This window comes from Mobula birostris, chromosome 5 (genome assembly GCF_030028105.1).
Source record: "Mobula birostris isolate sMobBir1 chromosome 5, sMobBir1.hap1, whole genome shotgun sequence".
Classification (NCBI taxonomy): Eukaryota; Metazoa; Chordata; class Chondrichthyes; order Myliobatiformes; family Myliobatidae; genus Mobula; species Mobula birostris.
This window is the reverse complement of record NC_092374.1, coordinates 185,745,214-185,772,777: the sequence shown is the minus strand read 5'-3', so window position 1 is coordinate 185,772,777 and position 27,564 is coordinate 185,745,214. Positions and strand designations below refer to the sequence as shown.

The 27,564-nt window shown below is 45.9% G+C and overlaps 1 protein-coding gene across 4 annotated transcripts in view; it reads right to left on the bottom strand.

Moving 5' to 3' along the window:
* LOC140198125 (uncharacterized) overlaps positions 1 to 22,510 on the bottom strand; it is a 30,462-nt gene extending 7,952 nt beyond the window's left edge. For 2 of the 4 annotated variants that reach the window (XM_072259068.1, XM_072259069.1), the window contains exons 1-3: positions 22,101 to 22,510; positions 8,476 to 8,784; positions 6,030 to 6,290 (exon numbers count right to left, since the gene is read on the bottom strand). In XM_072259068.1, the coding sequence (XP_072115169.1) occupies positions 6,030 to 6,290; positions 8,476 to 8,784; positions 22,101 to 22,380 (850 nt within the window). In that variant the 5' untranslated portion in view covers positions 22,381 to 22,510. Of the gene's footprint in view, positions 1 to 6,029; positions 6,291 to 8,475; positions 8,785 to 19,424; positions 20,262 to 22,100 lie in introns of those variants that run through there. The other 2 variants (XM_072259070.1, XM_072259071.1) reach the window with 2 other exon arrangements.
* Positions 22,511 to 27,564: the final 5,054 nt, after the last annotated feature.

Here is a 27,564-nt window from a genome sequence, read left to right as displayed (position 1 = left end):
AAGCCTACGGTTCCCTTCATCTCCTGCAGGGATGGGAAAGCGCCAACCTCTGCCCCGTTTCACCAGCCTGTGACTTCACGCCTGTACCAATGTGCTCTACATGCCCTCTCAGGAGCACTTACTAGACAGCAACTTGCTGTTCCAGCCAAGAATGAACAACTCTGAGCAACATTCCAAACTGACAGAAGATGCAAAACTTGGGGCGTGACGGATATTCTTTCCCCAGGCCCAGAAGACACGTTGCTAACCCCGGCTCCTCAGCAAGTCACCTGACCAGGGATTAAGATGCAAGTCGTAGAAGAGCTACGTTACCATGGGACCACACGTAGTGTAGTGGTTAGCACAACGCTTTACAGTACCAGCGTCCCAGGTTCAATTCCCACTGCAGCCAGTAAGGAGTTTGTACATTCTCCCCTTGACTGCAAGGGTTTCGTCCCACAGTCCAAAGGCATACTGGCTGGGAGGTCAACTGATCGTTGCAAATTGTCCCATGATGAGGCGAGAACTAAATCGAGGGATTGCTGGGCGGCACGGCTCGAAGGGCATATTCCACACTGTATCTCACAAATAAACAACAAATTAAAAGGAGCACATATCATGGCTTAGTGTGGTTATTTTTTAGGGAAAAAGGTTACCAACTGTTACCATGCCTACCATCCGCAGAAAGTGGCTGCTCATCAGCAAAATAAAACGGTCGAAGGATTATGGTAGATGACAATACATTATTTCAATTTCTAACCAGTACTCTTAGCTCATTGTCCACTGAATCAGGAGAAAAAAAAACATTTCTTCAGCCTTATGATCGGGGCACAACTGCGCAAGTGCGTGGACGTCAGCCAGTGAAAACACCGAGATGAGTTTAAAAAGATGACATTTATACAGCGGGCGCTGGAGTAGTGGGTGTCAGAGTAGAGGTCGACAGAGTAGGAAGGCTTTGGCTCAACGGGGCTTCGGTGATAATGGGTTGAAGCGAGGTAGATTGTCTGTTTAGAAGTAAGTCAGAAAGTATGTGTGTGAGGCTGGTTTTCTGTGCTCAGTGTCAGATGTGAGAGGTCCTGGAGACTCCCAGCCTCCTGGGCAGCCATATCTGTGCCAAGTGCATCGAGCTACAGCTCCTTTAGGACTGCGTTAGGGAACTGGACATGCAGCTCAATGACCTTCGTCTGGTCAGGGAGAGTGAGGATGTGACAGAGAGGAGATATAAGCAGGTGGTCACACTGGGACCACGGGAGACAGACAAGTGGATAACAGTCAGGAGAGGGAAGTGCAAGAGGCGGATGCTAGAGGGTACCCCAGTGGCTGTCCCCCTTAACAATAAGTACTCCTGTTTGAGTACTGTTGGGGGAGACAGCCTACCTGCAGGAAGCAACAGTGGTCATGCCTCTGGCACAAAGTCTGGCCCTGTGGCTCAGAAGGGTAGGGAAAGGAAGAGGATGGCATTATTGATAGGGGACTCCATAGTTAGGGGGTCAGACAGGCGATTCTGTGGATGCAGGAAAGAAACGCAGAAGGTAATTTGCCTAACAGGTGCCAGGGTAGGGGATGTTCCTGATCGCATCCACGATACCCTGAAGTGGGTAAGAGGAGAGCCAGAGGTCGTAGTACATATCGGTACCAACGACATAGGCAGGAAAAGGAAAGAGGTTCTGAAAACAGACTATAGGGAGTTAGGAAGGAAGTTGAGAAGCAGGACCTCAAAGGTAGTAATCTTGGAATTACTGCCTGTGCCACGTGACAGTGAGTATAGAAATAGAATCAGGTGGAGAATAAGTGTGTGGCTGAGGGATTGGAGAAGGGGGCAGGGATTCAGATTCCTAGATCATTGGGACCTCCTTTTGAGCAGGTGTGACCTGTACAAAAAGGACGGGTTGCACTTGAATCCCAGGGGGACCAATATCCTGGCAGGGAGATTTGTTAAGCCTATTGGGGAGAGTTTGTGAGGAGCAGATATGGAGACAGATTCTGCAAAGGTGTAATAATAACAGGGTTGTTGTGGTGGGAGATATTAATTTTCCAAATATTGATTGGCATCTCCCTAGAGTGAGGGGTTTAGATGGGGTGGAGTTTGTTAGGTGTTTTCAGGAAGGTTTCTTGACACAATACGTAGATAAGCCTACAAAAGGAAAGGCTGTACTTGATCTAGTATTGGGAAATGAACCTGGTCAGGTGTTGGGTCTCTCAGTGGGAGACCATTTTGGAGATAGCAATGACAATTCTATCTCCTTTACCATAGCATTGGAGAGGAATGGGAACAGACAAGCTAGAAAAACGTTTAATTGGAGTAAGGGGAAATATGAGGCTATCAGGCAGGAACTTGGAAGCATAAATTGGCAACAGATGTTCTCAGGGGAACGTATGGAAGAAATGTGGCAAATGTTCAGAGGATATTTGCGTGGGGTTCTGCATAGGTACGTTCCAATGAGACAGGGAAAGGATGGTAGGGTACAGGAACTGTGGTGGGCAAAGACTGTAATAAATCTAGTCAAGGAGAAAAGAAGAGCTTACAAAATGTTCAAAAAACTAGGTAATGATAGAGACCTGGGAAATTATAAGGCTAGCAGGAAGGAGCTTAAGAATAAATTTGGGAGAGCCAGAAGGGGCCATGAGAAGTCCTTGGCGGACAGGATTAAGGAAAACCCCAAGACATTCTACCAGTATGTGATAAGCAAGAGGATAAGACGTGAGAGAATAGGACCAATCAAGTGTGACAGTGGAAAAGTGTGTATGGAACCGGAGGAGAAAGCAGAGGTACTTAATGAATACTTTGCTTCAGCATTCACTACTGAAAAGGAGCTTGGCCATTGTAGGGTTGACTTGCAGTGGACTAAAAATGTAGATATCAAGGAAGAGGATGTGCTGGAGCTTTTGGAAAGCATCAAATTGGATAAGTCACCGGGACCAGATGGAATGTACCCTCGGCTACTGTTGGAAGTGAGGAAGGAGATTGCTGAGCCTCTGGCAATGATCTTTGCATCATCAATGAGGACGGGAGACGTTCCGGAGGATTGGAGGGTTGTGGATGTTGTTCCCTTATTCAAGAAAGGGAGTAGAGATAGCCCAGGAAATTATAGACCAGTGAGTCTTACTTCAGTGGTTGGTAAGTTGATGGACAAAATCCTGAGAGGCAGGATTTATGAACATTTGGAGAGGCATAATATGATTAGGAATAGTCAGCATGACTTTGACAAAGGCAGGTCGTGCCTTACAAGCCTGACTGAAGTTTTTGAGGATGTGACTGAACACATTGATGATGGTAGAGCAGTAGATGTAGTGTATATTTATTACTATTTATTTATGGTGCAACTGTAACAAATACCAATTTCCCCCGGGATCAATAAAGTATGACTATGACTATGGTATATGAATTTCAGCAAGGCATTTGATAAGGTACCCCATGCAAGGCTTATTGAGAAAGTAAGGAAGCATGGGATCCAAGGGGACATTGTTTTGTGGATCCAGAACTGGCTTGCTCACAGAAGGCAAAGAGTGGTTGTTGATGGGTCTTATTCTGCATGGAGGTCGGTGACCAGTGGTGTACCTACTCGTGATTTTTATAAATGACCTAGATGAGGAAGATGAGGGATGGGTTAGTAAATTTGCTGATGACGCAAAGGTTGGTGGTGTTGTGGATATTGTGGAGGGCTGTCAGAGGTGACAGCGGGATATTGATAGGATGCAAAACTGGGCTGAGAAGTGGCAGATGGAGTTCAACCCAGATAAGTGTGAGGTGGTTCATTTTGGAGGTCAAATATGATGGCAGAATATAGTATTAACAGTAAGACTCTTGGCCGTGTGGAGGATCAGAGAGATCTTGGGGTCCGAGTCCATTGGACATTCAAAGCTGGGACACAGGTTGACTCTGTGGTTAAGAAGGCATACACTTCATTGGCCTTTATCAATCGTGGGATTGAGTTCAGGAGCTGAGAGGTAATGTTACAGTTACATAGGGCCCTGGTCAGACCCCACTTGGAGTACTGCGCTCAGTTCTGGTCAGCTGAGTAGAGGAAGGATGTGGAAACCATAAAAAGTGTGCAGAGGAGATTTACAAGGATGTTGCCTGGATTGGGAAGCATGTCTTTTGAGAATAGGTTGAGTGAACTCGGCCTTTTCTCCTTGGAGCGACAGAGGATGAGAGGTGACCTGAGAGAGGTGTATAAGATAATGAGAGGCATTGATTGTGTGGATAGCCATAGGCTTTTTCCCAGGACTGAAATGGATATCACCAGAGGACAGAGTTTTTAAGGTGCTTGGAAGTAGGTACAGAGGAGATGTCAGGGGTAAGGTTTTTACGCAGAGAGTGGTGAGTGCATGGAATGGGCTGCCGGCAGCGGTGGTGGAGGCGGAAACAATAGGGTCTTTTAAGAGTCTCCTGGATAGGTACATGGAGCCTAGAAAAATAGAGGGCTATGGGTAAGCCTAGTTAGTTCTAAGGTAAGGACATTTTCGGCACAACTTTGTGGGCCGAAGGGGCCTGTATTGTGCTGTAGGTTTTCTATGTTTCTATTACACCCCTTATTCGATGAGAGGTTAAGTGTTTGTCTGTTCAGGAAAAAGTATTATTTGCAGATGAGGGCTGAATAGATGACAAATAATAAATTAGAAAGCAGAAAGTGTGGCTCAGAGTTACAGAGATAAAGACAATACCCCTCCTCAGCCTCATTTCAAGGTTCCTCGATTGGCAGCCGTGTGGGCGGACTGAAGGGTGTGAGGGGATCCAGGAGTGCCCCTATTAACTGTTTGAAGAGAGACAGAGAGAGAGTTATTTATCATCGATGGTTTGTTTTAAAGAGAGAGAAAGAGAGGAAGATTGACGGTTGGACTGTCACTTTAAGGCACTGGAAGTAACTTTGTATTTCTACTGAGTTGGGTTTGGAGACAGCACCGAGCAGCTCGAAGGTTGCTATGGTGACCGACAGGACATTATTGATGTTACTTTCAAGAACTTGTTGCCTGCTCGCATTCCTTTACAGACAAAGGAAGGAGGGATTCTTTGAATGACAGGTGATGCTCAGCATGGTGAGATAAATAGGAGGTCAGATGATACAGACCTCAGACACATGATCGCAACACTGAATGAGCATTGTTGTGCCCACAGAGAAAGTGGGTTTTGGAGGATCGACCAGGCGGATTGATCTAATTGCTCTGCCAGTGAAACCTCAAAGGCAACATCGGTGGGGAGTTGTCCATGTCTCTGACCCAGACCTGGGTAGACAGCTCCACCACACCGAAGTACCGTCCCCTTTGTTGTTGAAGTCACAGTCGGTGACTTGTGAAGGATTTCAAAGGACGATGAGGAAATCGACGACAACAGCTCACCTGAAGACTCAACTCACTCTCCCTCTCTCTCCACCACCATTCAACTACATACCATGAACTGAACTGAATTGAACTTTGCTCAACATCTTAAGACTGTATCTTTTTACCCCTAGACTTAAAGAAGCTTGGATTTTTCATTCATATTTTTCCACACTTATTGATTTACTTACTTATATATATGATTCTTGTTAATCTGTTTGATTTATCTTCACTTAGTTTACTGTATTGTGTAGTTATTCATAAATATTATTAGTTATTAGCAATACTAGACTCCAAAGTGGTTTCTATTTCTGCTGGTTCCTTTATTCCTGTTACGGGGTACGTGACAAGAGACTGAAGCCATTCTCTGCGGAACGGGGAGGAGGTGAGAAGATCTGGTACAGATATTTGAAACCAGAGAGCTTGAGAACTGGAGGATGTAGAAGGACAATGATTAGCAAAAGAATCCAAGCTGGTACGTTGTCAGGGTACGTTGCCAAATTTTGCCTCAAGAATTGTTGTAATCGAGACAGATTTAATTGTGGAGCAGGAAAATGGAGTAGGTGGATTACTCAGAGCTAGTACAGACAAGATGGACCCAATGGCCTCTTAGCCTATTGCAAAATTTCTATGAACTTTAACACTCCCAGTGCCAACAGATTGATTTCCAAAGCTGGCCACTAAACGATGATGTCAAATTTACTCTCAGAATAAGATTTACAAACCAAACTCACCAGAAATGAATAGGGTGTGGTTAGCCTGGATGAAGCTGACTGGATTGGTTGCCGCGCAGGTATAAATTCCACAGTCATGTCTTGAGGCATTCATGATCATTAGAGTCCGATTGCCATCGATAAGCTGGTGAAACTGGGAGATTTCCGCTCCATTTTTCCACCATTGATACTTCTGAGGATCTCCACTGACGTTGCAGATGAGCCAGATAGTAGAAGCAGGGAAGGAGGAGATGGTCAATATCGTAGCTTCCAACAGGTTATCTAAAGGGCAGAAAGTCTAGCTTTATTTGTATTTCAAAAACGTATAGTTAAATGTGTTGTTTTGTGATTGTGCAGTCCAGACGTGCTGACACGCTAACATAGCATAAACACAACTCACTAACCCTAACCGTACATGAATAAACTCTCTTGGGCTTCAAGGCAGGTGCAGGTATCGATTTTAACTGACGTTTCGATGACAAACTCTGTCATCTTCATCAGGAACGATGCCTGGGCATGTCTAGTCCGGTGGTATTTACACCCCTGTATTCTACCCCTCCTGAATGGTTAGTCCTCATCCAATCAGGTTTCTGCCGTCCCACCTTGCTTACAAATAAATTCCAGTTCTTAGCTAGAGGAAGACCTTTGCCTTGGATAAAATTCTTTTCCTCTAGTTTTATTTCAAATGCTTCCTTCACCAGGTGGTCCCAAAAGCCATTGGTGTGGCACAGTTTTGTGCCGTCGAATTCAATCCTATGGCCATTGTGAACACAATGTTCTGCCACTGCCAATTTCTCCAGGTAACCCAAACGGATACATTGCCTGTGCTCCTTGATATGGGTTTCAGTGGAAACCTGATTGGACGAGGACTAACCATTCAGGAGAGAGGGACAACAGGGGTATAAATACCACCGGACTAGACATGCCCAGACATCATCCCCGATGAAGATGGCAGACCTTGTCATTGAAACATTGGTTAAAATCGATACCTATAGCCGGCTGGGAGTCTGTGAACAGTTTATTCATCACATACGCCAGGAAAGCACTAGATCCTTTTTCACCATCCGTACATGTTCGGAATGTGTGAGGAAACACACACGGTCACAGGGAGAACATACAAAATGCCTACGGACGGTGACGGGAATTGAGCTGCAGTCAGTGACAACTGGCGCTGTAAGGCGAATGTGATAAGCACTGTGCTACTGTGGAAGGGGCAGCAAGGCAAGGGTCACGATAATGTCCTGGCAAGCACAGAATACATATAGTGTGCAGTCAGTGCAGCCAAGATAGGTCACTAGGGAAGGCCTTTGGAGAACATAGCACAGGACTGGAGCTATTTGGCACAGGCGGATCAGATAAGGATTCCAGGATCAGGCAACAACTATCCTGAATGGCAATTAATTTTGCAAGTCAGGAACTTGAACATGTACCAGCTGGTCAATATCTGTAAAGCAATTCAATTTGTTCTGACAGTGGCATTTTCTCTGTTCAGACTTCAGAACAGTGCGGTGACAGGGGTCATGCAGTTCTCCTTGTGCACAAGTAAATAAAGTGTTTTTGAGGAACGAGTGTGAGTTTCCAGAGTCCAGTTAATCAATGCCACATATTATGAACTGATGACTTGCAATGAAACCTCATTGCGTGACATTTATTTCGGGATACGGTGCAGAACCGACCCTCCCAGCCCAACGAGCCACACTGCCCAGCAACCCACCTGTTTAACCCAAGCCTAACGGTGGGACAATTTACAATCACCAGTTAACCCACTAACCAGTACACCTTTGGACAGTGGGAGGAAACTGGAGCACTGTGAAGAAACCCACGTGTTCACAGGAAGGACGTACAAACATTCACAGACAGTGCCGGAATTGAACTCTGAACTCTGATGGCATAGCGTCAAACTACTACGGCTGCTGCGGCTCCCACCTTTCATCAAATGTGTGGGGAAGGGAGGACTTGCTTTTCAGCCACGTGTCTGTGCGGCTCACGTTCCAAGCTGGGATATGCCCTCAGCCGTACCAAGAATGGGACGGATGACCATTTAATGAGGTGTCAGGTCAAAGTGAGGAACAGCAATAACAAGGGCTATGTCAGGGCTAACAAAAATATTCATGGGCTGAAAGGCCTGTTTCAGTTGTCATCTATATCTCTGACTGAGAGGAAGATAATAGTCTAAAGAGCCAGTCCCAATGTTGAAAAACCCACATGTACAATATTGTGCCAAAGTCTGAAGTACACCTACATAGCTAGGGTGCCCAAGTACTGAATATTATGTCTTTCCAGTTACCAAATAACACTTAATACTATTGATCTAATAGTATTTGGCAAATGGAAAGACGTAATATATCAAACTACAAAGTCTTAGGCACCCTGGCTACTGTATACATTTATGTGCCTAAGACTTTTGCACAGTACTGTACACATGTTAAATAAACTTGAACCTTGAATCAGTTATTCATGTACTCACCGAAGAGGGACAAATGTATTATTTTCAGTTCACGGCCATCTACCTCCAAACTGTAATCTCCTTCGTCCCTGACTTTTAATCCATTTATCACCAAAGAACCATTGGAAAGAATAAAACCCAGGCGCAACTTGAACTGTTCACTGGGCTCTACCCACTTCTTGTAACTCGGGGTGTGATGTAAAATGATGACAGGGCTGTTGTGGCTGCTGATGAATGTCCAAACGATCTCTTGCATCTGCGGGTTAACTTTGACTTCCGAATCCAGTAAAACTGATGAACCAAGCATTGCAACGGCATCTTCTCTGTTGACTGATGAGGGCAAGAAAAGAAAATTTAACTGTTAAATCTGGGAAGACAGTGGTGAAACACTGGAACCGGGTGACAGAGGGTCAGCGTACGAGGAGCGTTTGTTGGGTCCGGGCCTCTCCTTGCTGGAGTTTAGAAGAAGGTGGTCATGGGGGCAGCATGGGGAGGAAGAGAACCTTACTGAAACACATTCAATATTGAAAGGCAAAGATGGAGTGGACACGGAGAGCCGCAGCCTCAGAAATGAAGAGGGATTTCTTCAGCCAGAATGGTGAATCTGTGGAATTCATTGCCATGGAATGGCTTTGGAGGCCAAGTCATTGAGTATATTTCAAGCGAAGGTTGATGGGTTCTTGATTAGTAAGGGTCTCGAAGGTTACGGAGAGAAAGCAGAAAAATGAGTTGGGAGGGATCTTAAATCTGCTGTGATGAAATGGCAGGTCTGACTCAATGGGCCGAATGGCCTAATTCTGCTCCAGTGTCTTATGGTTGTATGACCGAAAATGAGCACCCATTACATTAGCAGATATAAGACCATTCGCCACAGTTTAGCACCTGGTTCTGGCAGCCAATTTACACATAATTAACTCTCCAATGTTAACTCAATCTAGGCTAAACTGTCAAAATATTGCAAAGGAGAAGGCTGCTTGGGTGCATGAGACTTAAACCAAATGGATTGTAGCTTTGGCTGCAAGGATGAAATAAAATACAATTTAATAATTCAGTTTGCCCAGTCTGCCTCTGCCAAATGTAAACACATTTGACGACCCTTCTTCATGCCAACCTATCAACCTCAGCTTAGACCACAAGACATAGGAGCAGAATTAGGCTCTTTGGCCCATCACTCCTGATCCGCCATTTCATCATGGTTGATCCCATTCCCTCTTAATCCCATTCTCTTGCCTTCTCCTCATAACTTTTCACATCCTGACTAATCGAAAACCTATGAATCTCTGCCTTAAGTACATCCAAAGACCTGGCCTCCTCAGCCATCTGTGTCAATGAATTCCACAGATTTAGCACCCTCTGGCTAAAGAAAGTCCTCCTCAGCTCTATTCCAAATGGCCAGCTCGTGGTGTAGTGGCATCAATGCCGGACTTTGGAGCGAAGACTCCGGAGTTCGAATCCAGCCGGCTCCCTTGCACGCTTTCCATCTGTGCTGGGTTGAGCATTGAGCTAGCAACTCAACCTCGTAAAAATATGAAAGCTTGCTAAAAAGACGGAGTCCGGATGACTCGACTTGGAGTTAAGGGCTTTCAAATAGAGTCCCTCTAGTTTGAAGCTGTACTCTCTAGTCCAAAACCCCTCCACTGTCGGAAACATTCTCTTCACACCCACTCTATATAGACACTAGACACTAGAATACTACAGCACAATACAAGCCCTTCAGCCCTCGATGTTGTGCCAACCCATGTATTCCTTAAAAAAGAAACGTACTAAACCCTCACTACCCCGTAACCCTCTATTTTTCCTTCATCCATGTGCCTGTCCAAGAGGTTCTTAAATACCCCTAATGTTTTAGCCTCCACCACCATCCCTGGCAAGTCATTCCAGGCACTCACACCCTCTGTGTAAAAAAACTTACCCCTGATGTCTCCCCTAAACTTCCCTCCCTTAACTTTGTACATATGCCCTCTGGTGTTTGCTATTCATGCCCTGGGAAACAGGTACTGGCTATCCACCTTATCTGTGCCTCTCATAATCTTGTAGACCTCTATCAAGTCCCCTCTCATCCATCTACGCTCCAAAGAGAAAAGTCCCAGCTCTGCTAACCTTGCCTCATAAGACTTGTTTTCCAATCCAGGCAACATCCTGGTAAATCTCCTCTGCAACCGCCCCCCATAGATTCCACATCCTTCCTATAATGAGGTGACCAGAACTGAAAACATTCAACATTCTTTCAACATTCAATAAGTTTCAATGAGAACACTCCCACATTCTTCTAATTTCCTGTGAGAACAGGCCCAGAGTATACAATTGCTGCTCAGATGATAACCATTTAATTGCCAAAATCGTTCTTGTGAAGCTCCTCTGAACCCTGTCCTATGTCAGCAAATCCTTTCTTAAATAAGGGGCCCAAAACTGCACACAATAGTCCGTGAGGCCTCATGTGCCTTATATATCCGCAGCATTACATCCTTGCTTTTATATTCCTGTCCTCCTGAGATGAATGCTAACACTATATTCACCTTCCTCACCACCAATTCAACCTGCAAATTAACCATCAGGGAATCCTGCATGAGGACTCCCAAATCACTTTACACTTCGGATTTTTGAATTTCTCTCCATCTGGAAAATAGTCCATTCTTTTACTACTTCTACCAAAGTGGATGACCATACACTTCTCGACACTGTATTTTATCTGCCATTTCTTTGACCATTCTCTGAATCTATCTAAGTTCTACTGTAGCCTCTCTACTTCCTCTAAGCTACCCACTCCATATTTACCCTATCTAGTCCTTCCAACATTCAGTGTTTCAAATAGATCCCCTAGCATTCTTCTAAATTCCAGTGAGTACAGACCCAAAGCTGCCAAATGCCCCTCAGATGTTAACCCCTTCATTCCTGGAACCATCCTTGTGAACCTCATCTGGACTCTTTCTGAGATATGGGGCACAAAATGGTTGCAGTACTCCAAGTGCAGCCTGGTCGCCACAGTAAAGGAAGGATGTTGAGGCTTTGGAGAGGGTGCAAAAGAGGTTTATCAGGATGCTGCCTCAATTAGAGGGCATGTGCTATCACGAGAGACTGGATAAACATGGGTTGTTTTCTCTTGGGTGGTAGAGGCCAAGGGTAGATCAAGTTGAGGTTTAAAAGATTTTGAGAGGCTTAGATAGAATGGACAGGGAGTATCTGTTTCGAGGGTTGTAATATCTAATACCAGAGGGCGGACATTGAAGGTGCAAGGGGGATGTGAAGGGCAAGTCTTTTTACTCAGAGAGTGGTGGATGTCTGAAATGCACTGCCTGGTATGGTGGTAGAGGCAAATACATTGGAGGTTTTTAAGGGATGATTGGTTAGGCACATGGATACAAGGAGGATAGAGGGATATTGGCATGGTCTCGGTAGGAGGGATTAGTGTTTGGGTACTTTTTAGCTCCTTCGGCCCAACATTGGCCTGTTCCTGTGATGTACAGTTCTATGTTCTATCTTTGTAGCATCCACAAACTTGGCCACAAGGCCATCAACGTTATCATCCACATTGTTAACGTACAACGAAAAAGAAGTAGTCTCAACACAGACTCCTTGGGAACACCACTAGTCACCGGCAGCCAGTCTTAAAAGGATCCCTTTATTCCCACACGTTGCCTCCTGGCAATCTGTCAATGCTCTGTGCATGTTAGTATCTTTCCTGTAATTCTCATGGCTCTTATTTTGTTTAGCAGCCTCCTGTCAAAAGCCTTCTGAAAATCCAAGTGCAAAATACTGCAGACATCCCAACTCTCCCGGAAGTTCCGGGAGTCTCCCGGAAATCGATGGTGCTACCTCCCTGAAATGAGTTTTTGCAGGGTCAGACGTCTGATACTGGTATAGGTGAAGCCTGCCTGAAGCTGGTCGGTACCTCAGACTGACAAAGACAGAGGTTAAAGATCTCCGCAAACACTCCAGTGCAGGTCTTTAGTACTTGGCTGGAAGCTTTTCATGGATTCACACTCCGGAAGGCTGCCCCCCCCCCCCCCCAAGGGATTGGAATCACAGGATCATCAGGGACTGTAGGAGTTTGTGGTGGTTCCTCCATGTTTTCATGGTCAAAGTGAGCTTAGAAGGACTTGAGTTCATCTGGAAGCAAAGCCCTGTTCTTGCCTATGTCACCTGATTAAACTTTGTAAGCGGTGACAGTATTCAAGCCCTGTTGAGCATTCTTCGTTGATTCCTGTGTAGTCCAAAACTGCCAGTTCTCCAGTGAGATGGCTTTCTGGAGATCGTATGTGGACCTCTTGCAACTTTCTTGGCCGTCAGCAGATTTTGGATCTCATGCTTCATCCAGGGCTTCAGCTTGGGGAAAACTGAATGATTTTGTGAGGACACTCATCTACAGCTGTTTTAAGTCCATTACATGGTGTATTCATTCAGATGCCCAGATGAGTGGAGTTCAGAAAAATAGAGGGCGATGGGTAACTCTAGGTAATTTCTAAGGTAAGAACATGTTCGGCAGTTTTGTGGGTCGAAGGGCCTGTATTGTGCTGTAGGTTTTCTATGTTTCTTTAAGTCCTCAAACACAACCTAGTCTGATGACTCAAAGCAATCCCTTAGCTGCTGCTCTGTCTCCTGCAACCGCTGCTTTGTTGTCCTAATCTCTGGAGTTTTGCTCTTTAGCCTCTGCCTCAATGCAGGCAGAATGACAGTCAAGTGATCAAATTTACCGAGATGTGGTCTGGGCATGGAACATTCCTTATCTGAGTATAACAGTGCTTTGATGTGTTGGGACCTCTGGTGCTACAGGTTATATGGAGGTGGTAATTGGGCAGGGTTATCTTCAAAAAAGCCAGGTTGAAGTCTCGGACTATGATTTGAAATGCATTGTGATGGACTGTGTCTTGTTTGGAGATACCATCATGCAGCATCGTGATCGAATGATTACACTGGACAACAAAGATTATGCTTCCCGAATATGGTTGGGTTTATCTTGTGGATTCTGGACTAGTGATCATGAAAATCACCTTGAAATTTCCCTATGATGTACCATATTTTGGAATCCTCTATAGATGTTATTTCAATTTATAATTCAAGTCATTTAAAATGTTGCCCACAATGTAAGTTAAAAAGTTTTCTATCTTGCCCAAGCATGGGCATACTTTGGGTTGTCAACATGACCCACAACAATGGAAAGCAAGAGAAAATCCGCAGATGTTCGAAATCCAAGCAGCACACAAAAAATGCTACAGGAACTCAGCAGAACAGGCAGCATCTACAGCAACACAGAACATAGAACATTGAAAACTACAGTACATTACAGGCCCTTCGGCCCATAATGTTGTGCTGACCATGTAACCTACTCTAGAAACTGCCTAGGATTTCCCTAGCGCATAGCCCTCTATTTTTCTAAGCTCCATATATCCATCTAAGAGGCTCTTAAAAGACCCTACTGTATCCGCTTCCACCACCGCCGGCAATGCATTCCACACACCCACCACCCTCTGTGTGAAAAACATACCCCTGGCATCCCCTCGGTACCTACTTCCAAACCCCTTAAAACTATGTTCCTTCATATTAGCCACTTCAGCCCTGGGAAAAAAAAACCCTGGCTATCCACACGATCAATGCCTCTCATCATCTTATACACCTCTATCAGGTCACCTCTCATTCAACATCGCTCCAAGGAGAAAAGGCCAAGGTCACATAACCTATTCCCATAAGGTACACCCTCCAATCCAGGCAAAATCCTTATAAATTTCCTCTGCACTCTGTCTATAGTATCCACATCCTTCCTATAGTGAGGTGACCAGAACTGAACACAGTACTCCAAGAAGGGTCTCACCAAGTCTTATATAGCTGTAACATTACCTCATGGCTCTTGAACTCAATCCCATGCCAACACACTATATGCCTTCTTAACAACACTGTCAACCTGCTTTGAGTGTCCTATGGACACAGACCCCAAGATATCTCGGATCTTCCACACTGCCAAGAGCCTTACCATTTATACTGTATTCTGCTTTCAAATTTGACCTACCAAAATGAACCACTTCACACTTACCTGGGTTGAACTCCATCTGCCACTTCTCAGCCCAGCTCTGCATCCTATCGATGTCCCGCTGTAACTTCTGACAACCCTCCACACAACACCCCCAACCTTTGTGTCATCAGACAGACCACATTTCGGGCTGAGACCCTTTGTCAGGACTGGAGAAAAAAAGCTGAGGAATAGATTTAAAAGGTGGGTGGCGGGGAGAGGAGAGAGAAACACGACGTGATAGGTGAAACCTGAAGGGGGAGGGATGAGGTAAAGAACTGGGAAGTTGATTGATGAAAGACATACAGGGGTGGAGAAGGAGGGAGTCTGACAGAAGAGGACAGAAGGCCAGGGAAGAAAGTAAAGGGTGGAGGAGCACCAGAGGGAGGCAATGGGCAGGCAAGGAGATGAGGTGAGAGAGGGAAAAGGGGAGGGGGAATGGTGAAGGGGGGAGGGAGTGGGTGGCATTACCGGAAGTTCAAGAAATTGATGTTCATGTCACCAGGTTGGAGGCTACCTAGACAGAATATAGGGTGTTGTTCCTCCAACCTGAGTGTAGCCTCATCACAACAGCGGAGTTGGAATGTGATGGGAAGTGGAATTAAAATGGGTGGCCACTGGGTCAGCCCGCATTTTCTGGCAGATGGACTGTAGATGCTCAGTGAAGCGGTCTCCCAATCTACGTCAGGTCTCACCAATATACAGGAAGCCACATCGGGAGCACTGGACACAGTATATAACCCCAACAGACTCACAGGTGAAGTGTCGCCTCACCTGGAAGGACTGTTTGGGGCCCTGAATGGTAGTGAGGGAGGAGATATAGGGACAGGTGTAGCACTTGTTCTGCTTCCAAGGATAAGTGCCAGGAGGAAGATCAGTGGGGAGGGATAAATGTACAAGGAAGTCACATAGGGAATAATCCCTGCTGAAAGCAGAAATTGGTGGGGTGGGGGGAGAGGAAAGATATGTTTGGTAGTGGGATATCATTGGAGATGGCAGAAGTTTCAAGAATTATGTGCTGGATGTGGAGGCTGGTGGTGTGGTAGCTGAGGACAAGAAGAACCCTATCCCTTGTAGGGTGGCAGGAGGTTGGGATGAGTGCAGACGTGCGTGAAATAGAAGAGATACAGTTGAGGGCACTGTTGATGGTGGAGGAAGGAATGCCCCTTTCTTTGAAGAAGGAGGACATCTCTTTCATTCTGGAATGAAAAGCCTCATCCTGAGAGCAGATGCGGAGGAGATGGAGGAATTGAGAGAAGGGTTGGCATTTTTACAAGTAACAGGGTGGGATGAGGTATAGTCCAGCTAGCTGTGCGTTTGTAATGGACTTCAGTAGATAAGCTGTCTCCAGAGATGGAGACAGAGAGATCGAGAAAGGGGAGGGAGATGTCAGAAATGGACCAGGTAAATTTGAGGGCAGGGTGGAAGTTGATGGCAGAGTGGATGAAGTCGACGAGTTCACCACAGGTGCAGGAAGCAGCACCAATGCACTTGTCGGTGTAGCATAGGAAAAGTGTGGGGTGGTGACCAGTGTAGGGTTGGAACATAGACTGTTCCATGTAGCTGACAAAAAGGCAGGCATAGCTGGAACCCATGCGAGTGCCCATGGCTACACCTTTTGTTTGAAGGAAGTGAGGGAGCCAAAGGAGAAATTATTTAGAATGAGGATAAGTTCTGCTAGGTGGAGGAGGGTAGTGGTGTAGGGGAACTGGTTGTGTCTGGTGTCCACAAAGAAACCGACAGAATTGAAGCCTTCCTGGTGGGGGAGGGAGGTGTATAGCGACCGGACATCCATAGTAAAGATAAGATGATGGGGGTCAGGGAACCTGAAATCATTGAAAAGATCCAGAGCGTGTGAAGTGTCATGGATGTAGGTAAGAAGGTACTGAACTAGGGGGTATAAGACAGAGTCGAGGTCTGCCCATACGAGTTCAGTGGGGCAGGAACAAGCTGAAACAATGGGTCTACCTGGACAAGCAGGTTTGTGGATCTTGGGTAGGAGGTAGATATGGGAGGTGTGGGGTGCAGCCACTATGAGTTTGGTGATGGTGGATGGAAGATCCCCAGAGTCAATAAGGTTGGTGATGGTGTGGGAGATAGTGCCTGGTTTTCCTTAGTGGGATCCTGATTGAGGGGTAAGTAAGAGGAGGTGTCTGAGAGATGTCACTGGGCCTCAGCAAGGTGAAGGTCAGTTCTCCAGACAACTACAGCAGCCCCCCTATCTGCGGGTTTGATGGTGAGGTTAGGATTAGTGTGGAGGGAGTGGAGAGCAAAGGATTCAGAAGGAGTGAGTTTGGAATTGGAGTGCAGAGTGTTAAAGTCCAGATGGTTAATGTTCCGTCGGCAGTTGGCAAGTAGAAGTCCAGGAAGAGGAGGAGGGTTGAAGATGGGAGAAGGTGTCATTGGTGCGGGATGGAGCGTCCTTATCAAAGAAATAGGCTGGGAAACAAAGGCAGCAGAAGAATTCAGCGTCGCGGTAGGTGTGGAACTCACTGAGGTGTGGTTACAGGGGGACAAAGGCGAGGCCCTTACTGAGGACAGAACGTTCTACCTCAGGGAGGAGAAGATCAGAGGGAACAGGGAAGGCCCAGGACGGATGAGAGCTGGGATCGGGGTGGGGGGGGGGGGTGGAAATGTCTAAGGAAAAGGGTGGTTTAGGGTGTTCAGAAATTGTGGGGTGAGAGGAAGATGGAGTCTCCGCGGACCCAAGATCAAACAACCCAATTGAGCCTTTGCTGTTTATTCTTCAGTGCTCAGCCTGAAAGCTGTGCTTCTATACAATGGCAATGTCCACCCTTCAATCCAATCTGCTATGCAATCACCTTTCAACACCAATCAGCTGTGTAATGTCCACCCTTCAATACCAATCGGCTGTGCCTACCCTTCAATACCAATTGGCAATGTCCACTCTTCAATACCAATCGGCTGTGCAATCACTCTTCAATAAGAATCGGTGAAACCTCCGAAATTAAATCTGGATGCGAAGTCAGCAATAAATCTAAGGTGTTTTCGGTGCCACCTGTATCATCGCGTCTGCTAGGAAAAGTGACTTTCTGAGTCAGATGATTTTTCAGAATCAAATCAGCCAGGGCTTCCTGAAGGGCACCTTTTGGTTCACTTTGTGTGCCGTCAGTACAATCTACACCTGGGACATTAAAATCACCCCCGCCCCCACACACCTCAGGATTATAAACAGAAGTGACGAGGTGTTTATTTTGGAAATGCTTGATTCAAGGTCTAAAAGAGGCCCGGAATTAGCATCAGGTGGACAGTAAAAACTCCCGATCTGCGCCATTTGTCCCTAAAGTGTAGCTTGACATGAAATTTGCTCAGCATCGCTGCCTAAGTCAGTTCTTTCAAAACAAGGAATAGTATTGTTCACACCAATAAGCACACTACCTCCCTGAGAGTTTAGATTATGAAGACACGTAGTCCCCTTTTATTGTCATTTAGAAATTAAGAATGCATTAATGCATGCATTAAGAAATGATACATTACTTCCTCCGGTGTGACACCACTAAAACACAGGACAAACCAAGACTTAAAAAACTGACAAAACCACATAATTATACATATAACAACAAACAACAACAGGAATTCTGCAGATGCTGGAAATTCAAGCAACACACATCAAAGTTGCTGGTGAACGCAGCAGGCCAGGCAGCATCTCTAGGAAGGGATACAGTCGACGTTTCAGGCCGAGACCCTTCATCAGGACTAACTGAAGGAAGAGTTAGTAAGAGATTTGAAAGTGGGAGGGGGAGGGGGTGATCCAAAATGATAGAAGACAGGATTCTTTAAAAAAGGAGGACATGGTCCAGGACGAGGGAGATGTCCTCCGTTTTTAAAGAAAGGGGCTTCCCTTCCTCCACCATCAATTCTGCTCTCAAACGCATCTCCCCCATTTCACGCAAATCTGCCCTCACTCCATCCTCTCGCCACCCCGCTAGGAATAGGGTTCCCCTGGTCCTCACCTACCATCCCACCAGCCTCCAGGTTCAACATATTATTCTCCGTAACTTCCGCCACCTCCAACGGGATCCCACCATTAAGCACATCTTTCCCTCCCCCCCCGCTTTCCGCAGGGATCGCTCCCTACGCGACTCCCTTGTCCATTCGCCCCCCCCATCCCTCCCCACTGATCTCCCTCCTGGCACTTATCCGTGTAAGCGGAACAAGTGCTACACATGCCCTTACACTTCCTCCCCTACCACCACTCAGGGCCCCAAACAGTCCTTCCAGGTGAGGTGACACTTCACCTGTGAGTCGGCTGGGGTGATATACTGCGACCGGTGCTCCCAATGTGGCCTTCTATGTATTGGCGAGACCCGACGCAGACTGGGAGACCGCTTTGCTGAACACCTATACTCTGTCCGCCAGAGAAAGCAGGATCTCCCAGTGGCCACACATTTTAATTCCACATCCCATTCCCATCCTGACATGTCTATCCACAGCCTCCTCTACTGTAAAGATCAAGCCACACTCAGGTTGGAGGAACAACACCTTATATTCCGTCTGGGTAGCCTGCAACCTGATGGCATGAACATTGACTTCTCTAACTTCCACTAAGGCCCCACCTCCCCCTCGTACCCCATCTGTTACTCATTTTTATGCACACGTTCTTTCTCTCATTTTTCTCCCCCTGTCCCTCTGAATATACCTCTTGCCCATCCTCTGGGTCCCCCCCGCCTTGTCTTTCTTCCCGGACCTCCTGTCCAATGATCCTCTCATATCCCCTTTTGCCAATCACCTGTCCAGCTCTTGGCTCCATCCCTCCCCCTCCTGTCTTCTCCTATCATTTTGGATCTCCCCCTCCCCCTCTCAAATCCCTTACTCACTCTTCCTTAAGTTAGTCCTGACGAAGGGTCTCGGCCCGAAACGTCGACTGCACCTCTTCCTACAGATTCTGCCTGGCCTGCCAGCAACTTTGATGATAATTATACATATATTCACAACAGTGCAACAATACCATAACTTGATGAAGAAGTCCATGAGCACAGTAAAGTTCAAGGTCTCTCAAATGTCTCACATCTCACGCAGTCGGGAGAGGGAAGAAAAACTCTCCCTGCCGTGCCGACCACAATCCGACTCGGAGTCATCCGAAAACTTCGAGCTCTGATCAGCTCTCCGACACTGAGTACCGAGTGCCATCTCTGTCCAAGCGATTCGACTTCTTTCTCGGTCACCAAAAGCAGGCAAGACCGGGGATTTTGAGGCCTACCCTCCGAAAGATTCCCGCCCGCATAGTAATAACAGCGGCGAACGGGCGTTTCAGAAATTTCTCCAGATGTTCCTCTGTGTTTTCACGTCCATTCTCCATCAAATCAGAAATTGTCCACGGCCCCTATTTAACAGATACGACATCATTTTTTCACCGGAGAGCTGCGTGCGCCCGGCGCGCTGCCATCTTCCCCTGCCGCCTACAGTTTCTGTCCTTTCTAAAAATTTGGAGATGAGGGGGGAATATCTCAGAAAATTTAATCGAAGGGTCAAGCCAAGATTCAGTCCCGATTAAAATGTCAGGATTTTCAGTTTCAATAAATGAATTAATCACAGCCAATTTTTCCTTTTATACTGCGGTCCTCCCAGGGAACTATCAACTCGATGAGGACAACCGGCTGGTGGCTCAATGGCATCGTCCGGAGCGAAAGCTCCCGAGTTCGTATCCAAGTCGGGTCACCTCCGAGCACGCTTTCCATCCGTGCCAGGTTCAGCGTCGAGCTAGCTATTCGGTCTCGTAAAAAATATACAAAGAAATGTTCATATCCGAAAAGGAGACCAATTCTGACACCATACACTAGTCAAGAATAGCTGACTGTCTGATCCAACACCACATCCGGCCTCAGCTGCCTCCCCAGGTCAACGGGAAACCCTGAACTCCTCGTTTAAACTAATTAAAATAAATAACAGATCTTGGATTTGCTTTGACTCCAGCATCTGCAGAATATTTTGTGTTTAAGCAAGCCGTGTACCTTTGACGTACCGCGTGATGACGGCCATTCAGTACTGTTATATATAATCTGTAATGAACTATTTAAATAACGATTGCTTAATCAAACAATTTATTTACAATATTACTCTAATATTTCTGAAATATTAAGTACACAGCACACAATAGCCAGGTCTCTGTATTCACTAATTTACCCGCTCGTAAACCAGACTGAGCCCACATATACAAAAATTAAAACCCAAAACTCAGAGCTCATCTAACGCCCTCAAAAAGTTGTGTTCTCTTTCCTCGTTATCTATTCGATAGTAAATCTCATCCACCACTTGTTGGCGTATTCCAGCGATCCCCAAACACCGGGCCGTGGACCGATACCAGGCCGCAGAGGATGCGAGGAAACGATACGATTTGGTGATAGGAGTCAGCTGCACCTTTCCTCATTCCCTGTCACGCCCACTGTTGAGCCATTACGCATCCGAGGTCATTACCCGCGCGTCATCCATTTCAGCGCGGGAAGAAGATCAACTCCGAGTTTGCAAATGACGGCAGGCTGAAAAGTATGTTTGACATAACATCTCTGCCGGCATTATGGATCAAAGTCAAGGCTGAATATCCTGAGATAGCCACAAAAGCACTGAAAACATTGCTTCCATTTCCAACGTATCTCTGCAATGAATGCAACGAAAACTAAATTTCGGAATAGACTGGACATAAGGAACCCCCTTCGAGTATCGCTGTCTCCCATCACCCCTCGATGGGACCGTCTTTTGCAGGAAAACAAGCCCAGGGCTCCCACTGATTCAGCGATATTGGTGTGTTGCAATGATTTTATATGTTCATACGTGGAAATATGTGCTGTGTGTCTAACATCCAAATGTTACTTAAAATGTTATGATGCTTTTGACTTATATAACTATATAACAATTACAGCACGGAAACAGGCAATCTCTGCCCTTCTAGTCCGTGCTGAACACTACTCTCACCTATTCCCACCGACCTGCACTCAGCCCATAACCCTCCATTCCATTCCTGTCCATATACCTATCCAATTTTTCTTTAAACGATAATATCGAACCTGCCTCTACCACTTCTACTGGAAGTTCCTTCAACATTTACTTCAAGTTCCCCTGTCGTCCCCTGATAATTGACTTCTCATATTCTTGCGAGGAAAATATGCGCTGTGTGTTTAATATTAAATTCGTTAGATAAACCCTTTTAGAAAAGAAATTGAGTGTATTAGCTAATTATCTATATTCCGGTCGAGATTAACACCCCCTCCCCGTGAAAAGAATCGCTAAAAACGATTTGTAGAAAAAAATCGTGCCCTCTTGTCCGCTGGCAACCGCCGCCCCCGCCCCCCGGTCCGCAAGAATATTGTCAATATGAAACTGGTCCGCAGTGCGAAAGAGGTTGGGGACACCTGATGTAAGTTGTGTATAATTTCAGTCACGTGAACAAAGTTAAATGAACTTTGTCATGTTTGTAATGTACTGTGCTGTTAAAAAAGCGAATGGCCGTATCATTTGTATGTATCTGTATACTTATGCCTCGGACAACAGACTTCAGCTTGCAAAGCTGCAGTTCCCCCAAAAGAAAAAGCTCGTTCAGTCAGCAATCTGTTGTCCTGACACCACAGTCTCCGACCACGGAAATGGGAGACTGTGACTCTTGGATTCACACATGAAGTCATTCCCTTACCTTCGGCACCGATCACACCAAGCTGGAGCAGAAGCGGGAAAAGGCGAACGAGTGGAAATATCCGGAGACTGAGAAGGGACATAAACTTCTCAACCCGGAGCTGACGATTCTTGGGTCCGACGCTCAACCGATCCACGCCTCTTCCCGACCGATCAGTGTCGGACCTGCTCTGGGATACTGACCCCGTTCGCTGGCGGACAGAGAGCAGAGGAGGGTCCGCACACCGGGTCACGGAGCTTCCCAGCGGGGAGTGGAGGAGAGTGATGTGCAGTGAACTCATAACGATTGGTCAACAATAAAGCTGAATACTGTCTGTCTGTATCTTGTTTTACAGCGGTTGGCATCCAGCTTAATGGTGCATTACCGCCGCCCTCTGCTCCAGAATATGCACTAGATATACATTCTAAATCCCTATAAAGCTGAATACGGAAACGGTTGTTAAAGTATTTATGACGAAGTTGCGGCTTCGCTCGTTTCCGCTTCAGTTTCCGGGTGTCGTCAGAAAACAAGGAGGAGGAGCAAGAGTTTGCTCGAACAAGTAAAACTTGTTTGTTTTAGGAGTTCCTTTTTTTAATTTCACAAATGATCTTTGTTCATAATAAAATAGACACAAAAAGAGAAAAAAAATTACATCCTATTCATCATATGGTCAATATACTCAGCAGTGTTAACTCTGTTAAAAAACAATTGCCGTCCATGTGTTTCTCTCAGATGACACACTATGACATTGTTTGAGGGGCTACCCGAGCCGATTCAGGCCCTCCCTGTCCAGGAGCAGAAAGATCTCAGACTGTGGTAGTTCCCTACGGAGCCTTTGCATTGGCTGCACTGAGCTTCAGCGTGTCCCCAGCACATCCTCACACAGCCTGAGAGTGCCGGCAGCGTTCCTTACAGGCGCCTCACGGTGCTGGAAGAGCAACAGGTCTCAGACACATCTAAGGGGCTCCTTCACCGAAATGATCTCCTAGCAGCACCGGATATCTGTCTCATGTGCGTAAGTGTCCAGAGAACAGGGCAGACCCACCTGCCACGACACCAGTGACGGGTAGAACCTCAGCACATTGACACTCGGTGTCCACGTGCTTTAGATCCACACACAACTTGATACAGTTACACACAAAGGCCGTCATCAGGATGAAGGCAACGTTTGGTGCAATTGTCTCTGGGGCATTGTGCACCGCGACCTGTCGGACTCACTCCATCTTGCATATCCAGATGAACTGGGAGATAACCCAGGTGTTTACAGTAGAAGGGGAGAAACCGTGATCAAAAACTCAGAGATCTCTGTTGCCGATCACTCAGGAATTCATCTGCTGATAGAGGGTGGATCATAATAGAAATGCTCCCCACAGTCAGAATTTGCATCAAACTGCTCCACACAAACATATGTAGTGTAGTTCAAATCCACTGGTGGGAAACAGAGCTTTCCCCATCTGGTATCAGGCACGGGTGCTCACTCTCCCTTGTTTTTGTGCTGTATAGAAACCTTTGCAAACCATCAGGAAGAACAAAGGGAAAAGAGAGGTGTTGTTATCAGGCGATGGAGGTACCCCGGTCTAAACCTCATTCAACATGCATGATGTCACTGTATTGTGCTCAGATCCATGGTCAGTTCACAAACTCACCGGCATCTATGACCATCTGAATCATTATCATTGGTCAGAGTGAGGTCACTGGACCAATCTAATATCACAATCACTATCAGGTCTGATAACCTGAAGGAGCCGGGCATCTTCCTTGGAGTTGCCGAACCATGTAACAAAAATGGCTGGAGCAGATTGGGATGGTAAAACAAAAACTGACTTTGTGGAAATGAGGTTCTATGTCAGTAACTTGAAAGAAATTAGTTGTCAGTGTCTTGTCTTGGTACACCTGGTGGCCTTGGTTCCCAGGCTTGGCAAAAAAGCTGAGCAAAGATGAGCTGGGCTGTCCGGGATTGAGTTTTGCTTGGGTTACCATGTTTAGCTCAGTAACTGTACAATGTCTGCACACTGTTCTGTCAGCACCTCATCTTAATCCTTGCCTTGCTGCAACTTTCATAGATACAGTTGTTAAAACCATAAATAAGAATGATTCCACTTATGGTAAATAAGGCAGAGATAGAGTGGATGTAGAGAGGATGTTTCCTGTCTAGGAGTCAGAGGGAATCTAGGAGCACAGGGCACAGACTCAGAATAAAAATGGCGGATATTTCTGGGAATAATACAGAAGGTGCAGGATTAGTTCATTCCAAAGAGGAAGAAAGATTCTAAGGGGAGTAAGGGGCAACCGTGGCTGACAAGGGAAGTCAAGGACAATATAAAAATAACATAGACGTATAACATAGCAAAGATGAGTGGGAAGCCAGGGGATTGGGAAACTTTTAAAGAGCAACAGAAGATAACTAAAAAGGCAATATGGGGAGAAAAGATGAGGTACGAAGGTAAACTAGCCAAGAATATAAAGGAGGATAGTAAAAGCTTCTTTAGGTATGTGAAGAGGAAAAAATTATTTAAGACCAATGTTGGGTCCTTAAAGACAGAAATGGGTGAATTTATCATGGGGAACAAAGAAATGGCAGACGAGCTGAACAGGTACTTTGGATCTGTCTTCACTAGGGAAGACACAAACAATCTCCCAGATGTAATAGTGGCCGGAGGACCTAGGGTAACGGAGGAACTGAAGGAGATTCATATTAGGCAGAAGATGGTGTTGGATAGATTGATGGGACTGAAGGCTGATAAATCCCCAGGGCCTGATGGTCTGCACCCCAGGGTACTTAAGGATGTGTCTCTAGAAATTGTGGACCATTGGTAATCATTTTCCAATGTTCTATAGATTCAGGATCAGTTCCTGTGGATTGGAGGATGGATAATGTTATCCCACTTTTTAAGAAAGGAGGAAAAGAGAAAACAGTGAATTATAGACCAGTTAGCCTGACATCAGTAGTGGGGAAGATGCTGGAGTCAGTTATAAAAGATGAAATAGTGGCACATTTGGATAGCAGTGACAGGATCGGTCCAAGTCAACATGGGTTTATGGAAGGGAAATCAGGTGAGACTAATCTAATGGAATTTTTTGAAGATGTAACTATGAAAATGGACAAGGGAGAGCCAGTGGATGTAGTGTACCTGGACTTTCAAAAAGCCTTTGATAAGGTCCCACATAGGAGATTAGTGGGCAAAATTGGAGCACATGGTATTGGGGGTAGGGTACTGACATGGATAGAAAATTGGTTGGTAGACAGGAAGGAAGAGTAGGAATTAACGGGTCCCTTTCAGAATGGCCGGCGGTGATTAGTGGGGTACCGCAAGGCTTCGTGCTAGGACCACGGCTATTTACAATATACATTAATGACTTAGATGAAAGTATTAAAAGTAACATTAGCAAATTTGCAGATGACACAAAGCTGGGTGGCAGTGTGAAATGTGAGGAGGAAGTTATGAGAATGCAGGGTGACATGGACAAGCTGGGTGAGTGGGCAGATGCATGGCAGATGCAGTTTAATGTGCTGTTATCCACTTTGGTGACAAGAACAGGAAGGCAGATTACTATCTGAATGTTGTCAAGTTAAGAAAAGGGGAAGGACATTCTTGCTATTGAGGGAGTGCAGCGTAGGTTCACAAGGTTAATTCCCGGGATGGCGGGACTGTCATATGTTGAAAGACTGGAGCGACTGGGGTTGTATACACTGGAATTTAGAAGGATGAGAGGGGATCTGATTGAAACATATAAGATTACTAAGGGATTGGACGTGCTAGAGGCAGGAAACATGTTCCCGATGTTGGGGGAGTCCAGAACCAGAGGCCACAAATTGAGAATAAGGGGTAGGCCATTTAGAACGGAGTTGAGGAAAAACCTTTCACCCAGAGAGTTGTGGATCTGTGGAATGCTCTGCCTCAGAAGACAGTGGAGGCCAATTCTCTGGATGCTTTCAAGAAAGAGTTAGATAGAGCTCTTAAAGATAGTGGAGTCAAGGGACATGGGGAGAAGGCAGGAACGGGGTACTGATTGTGGAAGATCAGCCATGATCACAGTGAATGGCTGTGCTGGCTCGAAGGGCCGAATGGCCTACTCCTGCACCTATTGTCTATTGTCTATTAAAAAGAACAAACATTTAGAATGGAGATGAAGAATTCCTTTAGCCAGAGGGTGATGAATCTGTGGAGTTTGTTGCCACAGGGAGCAGATATGGATTGGGTCTGGATTTCTCAGGGCATAAAGATTCTGGGGAGAAGGCAGGAGAATGGGGTTGAGAGCAAAATGGATCAGCCATGATGACATGGCAGAGCAGACCTGATGGCCATATGGCCTAATTCTGCTCCTATGTTTTATGCTCTTAAGGTCTAAACAAAAATTTTATTTTATTCTTTCTTAGATTAAGAACAACAACTAAACACCTCATTAGCAGCAAAATGGCCCAAAATATAACTGGTAATCAATATTTTATGATTATTTCTAAATTTTTTAGATTTCACCTTTAGAACTCCATATTGTTTCTGCTTTTCTACAAATATATACTGTAACAGAGCAGTAGAATAGGAGGGGCTTTCCATGCGTTCATTCCTTCCCACTGAATTCCCTCCTGGCACTTATCCTTGCAAATGGAACCAGTGCCACAGCTACCCCTACACCACCTCCATCACTACTATTCACCATGTCCATCACTACCATTCAGGGCCCCAAACACTCCTTCCAGGTGAGGCAACACTTCACCTGTGAGTCTGCTGGGGTCATCTACTGTATTTGGTGTTCCCATTGTGGCCTCCTGTATATCGCTGAAACCTGACGTAAATCGGAAGATCGCTTTGCCGAGCACCTATGCTCTGTCTGCAAGAAAAAGTGAGATCTCCCAGTGGCCACCCATTTCAATTCAACTTTCCATTCCTATTTTGACATGTCAGCCCATGACCTCCTCGACTGCTGCGATGAGGTGATACGCAGATTGGAGAAACAACTTATATTCCATCTGGGTAGCCACCAACCTTATGGCATGAATGTCGATTTCTCGAATTTACAGTAACTGCTCCCCTCCTCCTTCATCATTCACTATTCCTCATTCCTGTTTCCCACTCTCATCTGATCCCCTTACCTACCCATCACCTTCCTCTGGGCCCCTCCCCCTTTCTCTTTCTTCTGTGGTCTTCCATCCTCTCATCAGATTCCCCCTTCTCTAGCCCTTCATCTCTTTCACCAATCGACTTTCCAGCTCCTTACGTCACCCTTCCCCTCTCCCTGTTTCACCTATCACCTGCTACAGTACCTTGTATTTCTCCATCCCCTCCCTCATCTTCTTACTCTGACTTCTCATCTCTTTTTTCCAGTCCTGAACTAGGGTCTCTGTCCAAAACATCCACTGTACTCTTCTCCATAGATGCTGCCTGACCTGCTGAGTTCCTACAGCATTTTGTGTGTATGATTGTGATTTTTGGCATCTCTTGTTTATAGAATTGCTCCCCAAATATTCCAATCTTTCCAAGATGTT